At 30.8% G+C, this 12061-nt stretch overlaps 1 protein-coding gene across 1 annotated transcript in view; it reads left to right on the top strand.

Moving 5' to 3' along the window:
* The first annotated feature begins 1286 nt into the window (after positions 1 to 1286).
* Positions 1287 to 12061, top strand: part of LOC130896677 (DNA damage-binding protein 1) — a 12941-nt gene continuing 2166 nt past the window's right edge. The window contains exons 1-12 of the mRNA XM_057804930.1: positions 1287 to 1484; positions 1538 to 1686; positions 3165 to 3424; positions 3503 to 3791; positions 4415 to 4901; positions 5364 to 5700; positions 6841 to 7001; positions 8081 to 8396; positions 8585 to 8708; positions 10027 to 10348; positions 10452 to 10775; positions 11569 to 11862. Coding sequence (XP_057660913.1) covers positions 1424 to 1484; positions 1538 to 1686; positions 3165 to 3424; positions 3503 to 3791; positions 4415 to 4901; positions 5364 to 5700; positions 6841 to 7001; positions 8081 to 8396; positions 8585 to 8708; positions 10027 to 10348; positions 10452 to 10775; positions 11569 to 11862 — 3124 coding nt within the window. The 5' untranslated portion in view covers positions 1287 to 1423. The remainder of the gene's footprint in view (positions 1485 to 1537; positions 1687 to 3164; positions 3425 to 3502; positions 3792 to 4414; positions 4902 to 5363; positions 5701 to 6840; positions 7002 to 8080; positions 8397 to 8584; positions 8709 to 10026; positions 10349 to 10451; positions 10776 to 11568; positions 11863 to 12061) is intronic.

Raw genomic sequence — 12061 nt, 5'->3', positions numbered from 1 at the left:
TATATTGTATACAGAATAGAATACAAAGATTGAAAACTTTGTTAATTATTTAATTTTATTGATATTGATAAATATTTAGAGGCAACAACAAAGAAAACAAGATTCAGAAAGAGGAGAATAGGAGAATAAAGACAGCAATAAAAGAAAATTTCAACAAAATGAAGATGCCCGTAGAAGAATATAAAGAGATTGAGTGGTATACGTACTTACTCAACGAAGAGAAAGGAAGGAAGCTGGTCGTAAAAGGCCTGGCAGAATGGACTAAAATCATAAAAAGTATGGCAACTGACGAGTCGTACAAAAGAACGCTGACAACAGCCGAAAATGAAATGACTACCAATAATCATGGTAGTAATAGAGCTCGCAGGTGCTAAGGCTTCCACCACGAACAAAACACGTGCAACATGGACATTCACTGCGTAAGATGCGCTGTAGCGCATAGTGTAACGGACAGCACCCTCAACAGAACAGAAAAGCCAAAATAAAAGGCACTGTGGAGAAGAGCACCCGGCTAACTAAAGGGGGTGCCCGAAAAAGCCGAAGGAGATAGAAAGAAATAAACCAACGCAAACAGGAGGCTGCTACGCACTAGATGCTAAAAATGCGCCAGCTCCAGCAGAACGTCTGAGCTATTGAGTATGCTGCAGAATAAGCAGCAACACTGATGGTCCAGCAGGTAAAGTAAAACAAAGGACAACAGGATCATTAGGTTAAGTTATGTTAATAAAAATTGTTTTAAAAAATACTAAACACACCAAAAAACCTAAAAAAACAAAACAAAAGCTCCCAATACAACCCACAAGAGTACACCCCCCGAAGCGGTAACTCCACACTTCATCAGCAAATGCCGAATTATATATCGGGGACACCTGTAAAGAAGACGATGGACCACTCAGATTAGATCTTTTCTTACCGAAGAAGGCTGGAAATTGTTTATCCGAGGCAGCGAAAACACACACACACACACATTAAGACGTCCAAACAACCAGGAAGACAAGAATGTTTAGTCAATAGGCTAACTTTTAACAAAAAGATGATACTTCCAAGAATCTCCCATAGAACTCAGGGGAGAGGAAGGAGTCTAAGCGCGAAAGTGTGATGCAAACAAGAATGAGGACCTGTCGAAATGACAGGGGGTGATAGAATGTTCTTCTTCGCATCTCTCCGCTGATTGATCCGGAGATAGATGCTTAGAGGAACGGGATGTACGCGCCCGCTCATGAGTTAGACTTCTAGATGTCGCTATCCTTCAACAGTGTTCAATTTTGGTTCAGAGTGACCGATCTATTCATGTTTTATATCATTGACAAATGACTTAAGATTAGCGGTACCCTACTGTCAAATGGTGTATGGAAACATGTTATATTTAATAATTTGAAAAATTAAAATAATATCAAAGATAGTATAACCGAATTTATATAAAATGTCTCATCATTATGTGGTTACGGCTCACAAACCAACTGCAGTTACAGCATGTGTAACTGGTATATAAATGTTTGTAAAGTATTGACATCAAGTTTTACTAATTTATTTTCAGGTAATTTCACATCATCTTCCGATTTGAATCTAATTGTTGCTAAAAATACTAGATTAGAAATTTATTTAGTAACACCCGAAGGTCTAAGACCAATAAAAGAAATCGGATTATATGGAAAAGTAGCTGTTATGAAATTATTTAGACCACAGGTAAATGCCATAGTTTGTATATAGGTAACATGTGTGTTTTTGGAGTTGCTTTCATCTCAAGTCGGTTGTGATGGCTTCATTTTTTTTAGCTAACTGAAAAAAATAAAATATAACCTTGTTGGAATCTAACTTACGTCTATGATGATTTGGAATTTTTTTATGTACTTATAGCAATAGATTCTTGTGTTGGTTAAAAAATTAAAAGATGCTAATTGATATAAAACATGATATATTTAATTATCTAATTGATATTCAATAATTTCATTCAGCTGAGTGTTGCTACTTAAATTTTGAGATTGACAAATAGAAACAAATGTTTAAAATTGGATATGGCTTTATTGTTTTTCAAAATATTCTCCATTAAGATCATTAAACTTTCCCTTGCGTTTGGACCAATCGTTGAAGCATTTTCTCCATTCCAATTTAAGTATCTCAAAACATGTTATTTGAACGCATCAACCTCTTCTGTAGGTGTAGAAAAATGTTGACCTCGCAATTTACTTTTGATATGTGGGAATAAGAAGAAATCATTGGGTGCCAAACAAGGACTATACAGTGAATGACCCATCAATTTGGTGTTTTGACTATTCAAAAATGTTTTTGTTTCAACTGATATGTAAGAGCTTTCATTGTCATAGTGGAGAATGATTCTTCTTCTGTGATTAGTTTCCCTGATTTGTTTAAAACACTTCTGGCAAACAAATGCTGATGTATCTTTCAAAATTGTCCTAGATTTTTCTAATGGAATGGTGGTGACATGTCCAGTTATTCGGAAAAAACAGGTGACCATTTGCTTGTAAGTGCTTCATGCATGAACAACTTTTGTTGCATTTGTCTCATCCTGAAAGACCCATACAATTTATTGCGACCTCAATTGATTCAGAAAACAAAGCAAAACATGGTGGCTTGAGATGGTGCTTCATCATCAAAAGTTGAACTGTTGTTGGTTTAATCTACATCGAAAGCCATGGAAAATCAAGAAAATGTTCGCGATTTAATTCCATTTTTTACTAAGATGGATGCCTCAAGTATCTGTAAACAACTCAAATAGAACTTCTATGACAACATAAGCTGTTCATCTTTTAAAATGTCAAACTTTATAATGGCAAAGTCAGATTTGACATATTCACAGTGTTGTCATTTCTCAAAACTTAAGGAGCCACCCTCGTATCAGTATTCTTCTTTATATTTACCTTTATGACTTGAGAAATACCTTGCTTAATTACTTTAAACTGTTGTTTTTTTAATTCAATTTTTTTTTCTAATCAAACTCCTTTGATTGTAATATTTTCTAATCAATGAAAAGTACCAACATTTATGAAAGAAGAAATTTGATAATTTTTTTAATCTCCATTGATTAAAACTTTATGTGAAAGAAAACGTAAAAAATTTACCTATATTCTAGCTATCCGCTTAAAACTTATTAATGTTGATAATTACTAGCGTATTGAAAAACATTTTTTATTTCTACTTTTTAGAATGAATGGAAAGACTTACTTTTTATAGTGACCTTAAGGTACAACGCCATGATATTGGAGTGTATTAGTGATGGTGAGAATATTGATATTATCACTAAAGCACACGGTAATGTAGCTGATAGAATAGGGAAACCTTCTGAAACTGGAATATTGGCTGTAATAGATCCAAAAGCTAGAGTTATTGGTCTCAGACTTTATGAGGGGCTTTTTAAAATCATACAGTTGGATAATAATTCAGAATTAAAAGCAACTAATTTTAGGTGTGTTAACATTTTTGATCACATTTCAAATAATTATTCATAATCTTATTTATTGAATATGAAATTACTATTTTTTAGGATGGAAGAGTTACAAGTCCATGATGTTGAATTCTTACATGGATGTGCAAATCCTACATTAATATTAATCCATCAAGATGGAAATGGTCGTCATGTGAAAACACATGAGATTTCTTTAAGAGAAAAAGAATTTGTGAAAATACCATGGAGGCAAGATAATGTAGAAACTGAAGCTTCCATTATTATCCCAGTACCATCTCCTCTTGCGGGAGCAATTATTATTGGCCAGGAGAGCATTTTGTACCATGACGGTATCACACCAGTAGTGGTAGCACCACCAGTTATTAAAGTAAGTTTTATTAAAAATGATAATTATGTAACTGTTATCTTTTTATATTAAAAAACAAATATTTTCTAAAAACAGACAATTAAGGTTATATGTCTTAACTAATTGTGTGATGAAAAACTAGTAAATCAGAAACGATTTGTGGTAGAGCGCGTTTTCATGATGACGAAGTGCCTTTTTGAATAGAACAAACTTATCTACATACTGATTTTCATTGTCCTTAACTAATTTCTAAATACTAAATGAACACCAAAAACATATTTCAACTGATAAGCATAGTTGATGTAGATTGTATCATAAATAATTGTTGCTATAAAAATTCATTCACCTTATTTTTTTGATCACATCCCATCGTCAGTCTTTCATGTTTTTTATTGAACACATAAAGTTGTATGAGTGAACTACTTATAATATTGGAGAAGTACAATGGACATTTCATCTTAACAGTGCCATTTTACCCATAATGCTGAAAGTTTTTCAATTGACTGAGACCGCGTTTTACTTTAGAAATATTTTAATTTTGTTAATAACAATACCTGTTTCACTTTAAGAAATATATTAATTTTGTTATTACCAATACTTGTTTGTATATATGTGCTTTAATAGATGTTACTTGTATTTTTCAGCAAAGTACAATAATATGTTATGCTAAAGTGGATCCTGGAGGCCTGCGGTACCTCCTTGGAGATATGGCTGGCCATTTATTCATGTTGTTCATTGAAACAGAAACTAGAACTGATGGTATCGAGATCGTCAAAGACCTAAAAGTTGAACTTTTAGGTGAGATTGCAACTCCTGAATGTATAACATATCTTGATAATGGTGTACTTTTCATCGGATCTAGAATGGGTGACTCTCAGTTAGTGAAATTGAATACAAAAGCTGATGAAAATGGTTCTTATGTCACTATTATGGAGTCTTTCACAAATTTAGCACCAATTTTAGATATGTGTGTTGTCGATTTAGAGAGGCAAGGCCAAGGGCAGCTTGTCACTTGCTCAGGCGCTTTTAAAGAAGGATCTTTACGAATTATTAGAAATGGTATTGGCATACAAGAACATGCATCTATAGATTTACCAGGTATTAAAGGGATGTGGGCACTACAAGTTGCAGGTAAGATATTTATGAATTAATCTTTTTTATTCCCAACTATTAAAATGAAAAAAGGAGTTATAATTTTTAATGCATTCAATTTATGAAATAACCAAATCATATTTTGATACATAAAAAGTTGAACTATACTACAACAAAACTATCTGAAATTGTCGATAACAGTTGATTTAAGTTGTTAAACTATTCTTACACCTAAATCTACTTTTATATGTTCAAATGGACCTCATAATATATTTTTAGAGATATAGTTTTACCTAATTTAGTACCTTAATTAATTTTATCACAAAATAACCATTGGATGTATTCTGTGAAACTACTCGTTTTAGAAATTTTGGGATCTGCACTTTCCCAAGTGTGTAAAAATTGAACTTCACAGCCACAGTTATTGAGCCAAATTAAATTGAACATTAATACTCCTTGAGCAGTTTGTATATTTATGCAAATTCTTATCTATTGTTGCAGGTAGTAAACAAGATAATACTCTGGTTCTTTCTTTTGTTGGTCAAACTAGGGTCTTGAGTTTAAATGGGGAAGAAGTGGAAGAAACTGATATTGCTGGGTTCGCATCAGATCAACAAACATTCTTTTGTGGGAATGTCATTCACGAACAGATCATTCAAGTAACTCCAACGTCGGCAAGACTTGTTTCTGCACAAACTAAAAATTTATTAGCTGAATGGAAACCACCCACTGAAAAAAACATAAGTGTTGTTGCTTGTAATACGTCTCAAGTAATTGTCTCGACTGGATCTGCTTTATACTATTTGGAAATACATCCAAATGAATTAATATTGAAAGGGTTCGTATTTTAATGTACCTTATAAAAATCAGTTTAAATCAAGGTGTTTCAGATATATAAATCGGAAATAGGATTCAAAATAATTGAGGCAACAATTGCTAATTTAAAAATAATTTATTTATCATAATTATGAATAACTATTCTTAAGTCCTAGGATAAATTTTGAAATGTTAAAGTTTATTGATGTGTGTTTTAAATTTTTTTATGAAAAATACCAAAATAGTTTGAAACATAAGAAATAAACCAATTTAGTTTCCAAGTTCCAAGATTACCGCTATTGATTTTTCGCAAAATTAGTTAATTTGTTTAGTAACACCAAAATCGACTTTTAACTCGAGTGTGCAATTACATTTAAAAGAATCTAATTTAAGACCTAGGATTTCTGTCCAATTTCATATATAAACCATAGATCACCAAAAAAGAAAACTATTTTGGTCATAGAACAAGAAATTTCATTTCAATGCAACTCCTCAAACACCACATTATTTGGAGGAAGATCCATTGATATTTGGGGTGTTATTTATTAAATATATGGTAGTTTAGGATATTACTGACCAATATCCATAATCACTTAGTTTTTATAAGTGTTAGATACAGAAGTTATCAATGTAAAGTGGATAAGTTAAATATAAAATCGATTTTGTAATTATATCAAATTGACCTAAGGTATGGGTAACTTATATAGATAACTATGTAAGCAGATATGTTAAAACATAGGAAATATGGAAATGCACAATATTGAAGATTGACAACTAGTTTGTGCAGGTGTGTATAATGTATAATTTTTAAGGATAAAATTTAGCATCAGAATCTTCCAGTCCTACTTGAAATTTCAGTTGATTTTAAGATTTGAAGGAATCGGAGTTTACTTTCAATTTTCTCTACTTATCAGTGTTAAGCATCAAACTAAATGCATATGAACTACACAAAAAAATTGATGATTTGAAGTAATCAATGCTTTTTACAATTATTATAACAATTGTTAAAATAAGAGTTAGATGTGGATGAATTAATAACATTTTTCATCCTGCTGTAATTAGCTCTCTATATCATTAAAACCAGTTAAACTGAACTACTTAAGAAATTTTATCAATCACAATGACAAGTAGATGTTCCAAGCAAAATTTATTTGTTTTACAGAAATACAACATTAGATGTAGAAGTAGCATGTCTCGACATTAGTATTCTAGGAGAAGGTACAACTTCAGATTTAGTTGCTGTAGGATTATGGACAGATATATCTGCAAGAATTTTAAGATTACCCGATTTATCTGAATCTACTAAGGAACTATTAGGGGGAGGTAAGTGATACATCACTATATATAATTTAAAATATGAACTATATATTATTTGTCTCAGACTACACTGTGATTAAAGTTTATCTAATGTTTACAAGACATTTAAATGGAGAAACGTTTCAAAGGTAATCATATAAAAATGATAACTTAATAAATCATAAATAAATTTAGAAAGCAAAATGACAAAGAAAAAATATTCACAACAAAAACCAGAATACCAGCAAGTATTTATAACACTTCAGAAACGATATTAATTATTAATAAAAAGTAATATACAGAGCAATAGCAAAGAAAGATACCCAGATGTATAAACTAAAGAGAAAAGTGGGTGAAATCTGAACAGACGAACAAATCAGGAGATATTGTAACTATATTATAGCTTTCCACTATTAACAGTAGTAAAATCATTGTAAAACTTCTCTAGAGTACATAGAAATGTCAGGAAACAATAAAACAATTGAAAAGAGAAACAAGGTATAAGAAAGATAGACGAAGGCCAATGAGGATGTGAGACAACAGTAGAAGAAGTCCTAAATAGATTGAACAACCACACAGAATTGTTAAAATATCCGATAAAGCTTTAGGTCTCCATGGCATGTAGTGGTGCTAGGACGGACTCCACAGTTAAATAAGAACCCCTTTTCTAGTCTTGAAATAATATAATCTTTGGGATTAAATTTAGCTGATTATGTGAAACCTACTCACTTTTGAGAATATTATTGGCGTTTTTAATGTTGTAAAAGGCGATTATAACAATATTTAATTTAAAAATTTCATTTTTAGATAATGATAAGATTTTGTAGTGTTCAATTATATTTCTAGTCATAAAGTAAAACTTTTATTCAATTGTGTTGCTTTTTAATACATAATCATGATTGATAAATATAAATTGGATAATTCAAAGCGAAATATAGATTTTATTCAAACACATTTCAAAATACATCCTAGTTTATCGAATTTTATATAAAATAGAGTATCAGATACAATTTTATTGTTATGTTAAAAAAAGTGATTATAACACTGAAAAGTATATTTTAAAAACTATAGTTCAAAATAGGCATGTATTTTTTAAAAATTTTTAGAGATAATACCTCGATCAGTCCTAATGGCAAGTTTTGAAGGTCACAATTATCTGTTATGTGCACTTGGTGACGGTTCCATGTTCTACTTTACACTTCACAAAGATTCAGGACTGTTAAGTGAAAAGAAAAAAGTAACATTAGGCACTCAACCGACAGTTTTAAGGACATTCAGATCTTTGAGTACAACAAATGTTTTCGCTTGTTCAGATAGACCGACTGTTATTTATTCATCTAATCATAAATTAGTATTCTCAAATGTAAACATGAAAGAAGTCAATCATATGTGTTCTCTCAATGCCGAAGCTTATCCCGATAGGTAAGTATTATTTATATGGAAGTATTGGACTACCTTAAATGAAGGCCATAAATTATTTGTAATTGATAAGGTATAATCATGTAATTATGAGAAAGTGATTTTTTAATAATACCTATTAATTGATTTATTCAATGATCATAGACTGCTAGACATAAACATTTATTTATTATCAATCTTTCGTTTTTTAGCCTGGCTTTAGCAACAGATACCTCAGTGACAATTGGAACAATTGATGAAATCCAAAAATTACATATAAGAACAGTACCATTGCAAGAGTCAGCTAGAAGAATTGCATATCAAGAACAAACTCAGGTAAACTCTACTATTTTTTAAGAATTTTTATCTTAGTCAAGTTGTGTAATATGTTAATTTATATTTGTAATTCGAGATTTTACGCAAACAATACTTATTGTTTATGAAAAACTTCAATAAAACTGGCATACTTCAGTATGGCTGTTTGACAGACACTTTCAATATATTCTAACCAAGTTAGTAGAATTGTCTTTATTCGGTTTATTTTTCTTTAACTTGTCTTTTGCCAATATGATGGCACAAAAGATTTTTGAATTATGATCCTGGATCAGATAGATCACCTATTAACTGATTGTGGACCCAGAGCGAGATTTTTATCAGGGCTTTGAATGTTTTCTGTGGAAATTTCAAATTTAAAACAACATATACAAACCTTTTATTTTTATTACTTCAATTTGTGTGTTAGTTTATAATTGCATAGTTTTTCTACCATTATCAAATTATATTATATTTCAGTTTTGTACTAGATGTTAGGTGTTTTAATAATAATTATTGAGCAGTTCGCAGTGATTAAACAACATACACGGATTATATGCAAAATTTGTCTACTAATGAAGCATTTTTATGCTGAAAAGTGAAAAAAGTAAATAAATAACCTTATAAGGGAAATTGATCACTTTAAAATTGGAACAAAAACCAAACAACCATCAGCCGATTGAATTTACCCATTTATATAAGATAGTAATGATTGTATGTTATGACAAAAACCCATTATTTCGTTAAGTTTATGAACGACAATAACCCGATCATACTTTTCATATACTAACATATAGTTATCAAAGTTAATATGCAGCTTTGAAATGTTCTGTTTTATATAATAAAAGTTGCGACATTGAAATGAAACATTTTCAATTTATGTAAATTTGTGTTTGTTTTTTTTTAAATAAATAAGAATCTTTTTGAATTTTGATATGCAAAAAATAGTGAATATTAGTTAGAAATTCACTACTTCTTTGGTCCTACATTCAAAGAACAGTAAGTGAATCATGTATAATTGTTGAATTTTGTAATTCACAACAAATTGTTTTAGTAACACAATTGTTAGTTGGAAAATCTGCTCAATATGCATATCCGATCCATAGTTTATGGGGTCTACAATTATTCGTCAGATAGCCATATTTTTGCAAACTAAGAAAAATATATTTTTAATTAGCATTTTTCTATTATAAAAACCCTCATTTGACATAAATAATCAACATACTTTACAATGTATACAAAAATATTTTTTATGTTTATATTTTAATAATAAAAATAATTAATGAACATTAGATTTTTCTATTAACATTTGGTTTTGTAAATTTGTTCAATTGTATTTCAGACATTTGGTGTGGTGACAGCTCGTATCGATATTCAAGATTCAACAGGATTAAATCCAGCACGACAGAGTGCATCTACAATGGCACAATCTGTTACAATTTCAAGTAGTGTAGGATCATTAGGAATTAGCAAGTCTAGTAGTAGCAGTTTATTATCAAGTCAAGTTCCTGATTATGGTCAAGAAGTAGAAGTACACAATTTACTTATAATCGATCAAAACACATTTGAAGTATTACATGCACATCAATTAATGCAACAAGAATATGCAATGTCTCTTGTGTCTTGCACTTTAGGAAATGATCCTAATCCATATTTTATTGTTGGTATGTATTACAATGCTTCTCAGTGATTAAGTTAGGAATCACAAATATTTGCAAATTAAGTACAACTTTCTAAATATGTTAACTTTTCTTGTATGTTTCTTAGGTACAGCTAATGTTAATCCCGAAGAAGCGGAACCTAAACAGGGGCGCCTTTTGGTATTCCATTGGAGCGAAAACAAATTAACACAAGTTTCAGAAAAAGAGATCAAAGGAGCTTGTTACTCACTGGCTGAATTCAATGGAAAATTATTAGCTAGTATAAATAGTACAGTGAGACTTTTTGAATGGACAGCCGAGAAAGAATTGCGGCTGGAATGTTCACAATTCAATAATATTATATCGTTATATTTGAAAACAAAAGGAGATTTTATATTAATTGGAGATTTAATGAGGAGTATGACTCTATTGCAATACAAAACAATGGAAGGTAATTTATTGTTATAAAAAAAATAAGATCATTAGCTTTCCTTTAACTGCAACTTTGCTTTGTATATATGATACTGAGAGTTTTTAAGTGCTCTATGAATGTTTGAGAATTTTTATAAATGATTTACAAGAATTTTCTGGTGCTTCAGAATAGCTGCAACAGTGTACAAAAAGGAAAGGGATTCTGCCGGGCGCAATTTTAAATTTCTTTACATAGAAAATTCATTCACTATAAGACTATTAAATTGAAATATTAATATCATGTATGTTTTTGACAGAATTGATTCTTCTATCCATTAATGGATATTTGTGATTACTTGTGACCATTTTATCTTATCTCTGGTGGTATGAATTAATTCTCTTGTGGTTCTTATCCCTTTCCACTTTTTAATATTGTAGAGCCACATCATCTTTCTACCCAATCCCCTTCTTTCCTCTATCAGCAATTCACGTTCTTTTCTTATTTTCCTTAGAAGTTTTTCTGGCCATCCAGGGAACTTTCAAAATTCTTTGGTAGATCCACATCTCAAATGCCCTCAATCTGTTCATGGTGTTAACTTTCAGTATCCAATCTTCTATACCGTACAATAGCACGGACCAGAAATTATTAGAATAAATTTATTGAGACATTGTGATCTTATGAAAAAAAATATAAGAATAGGCCTAGAGTTGTGTGGTTTCAAAGTACACGTATTAAAATTACATTCTTTAACTGAAAGTGTGGACACCCTATAAAAACATTATGGAAAGTATGCCTTTTTCAGAAGTCGTAAAATAATTTATTTATATTACAGGTAGTTTTGAAGAAATTGCAAGAGATTATAATCCTAATTGGATGACAGCTGTCGAAATTCTAGACGATGATACTTTTCTGGGTGCCGAAAACAATTTCAATATGTTTGTTTGTCAGAAAGACAGTGCCGCCACAACAGACGAAGAGCGCTCACAAATGCAAGAAGTGGGTCAGTTTCATGTTGGGGATATGATAAATGTATTTAGGCATGGCTCTCTTGTTATGCAAAATATTGGAGAAACGTCAACACCTACAAGAGGGTGTGTCTTGTTCGGTACTGTTGGAGGAGCAATTGGTAACTATTTTTCAATTTCAAATATATTCACTTAATAGATCCTTTCATGTCTTATAATTTATAAATCAATATAGAAAAACCCTGTCCTACAGCACTGTAAATAACCGATATAATGGACGAATTTTTTAAAAGCTATCTAGATTGATGATATGTTTGAACAAAATCAAGTGACGTACCATGAAATTGAAACATCTTTGGG

The sequence above is a fragment of the Diorhabda carinulata genome, chromosome 7 (assembly GCF_026250575.1).
Source record: "Diorhabda carinulata isolate Delta chromosome 7, icDioCari1.1, whole genome shotgun sequence".
Lineage (NCBI taxonomy): Eukaryota > Metazoa > Arthropoda > Insecta > Coleoptera > Chrysomelidae > Diorhabda > Diorhabda carinulata.
This window is presented reverse-complemented; position numbering and strand designations above follow the sequence as displayed.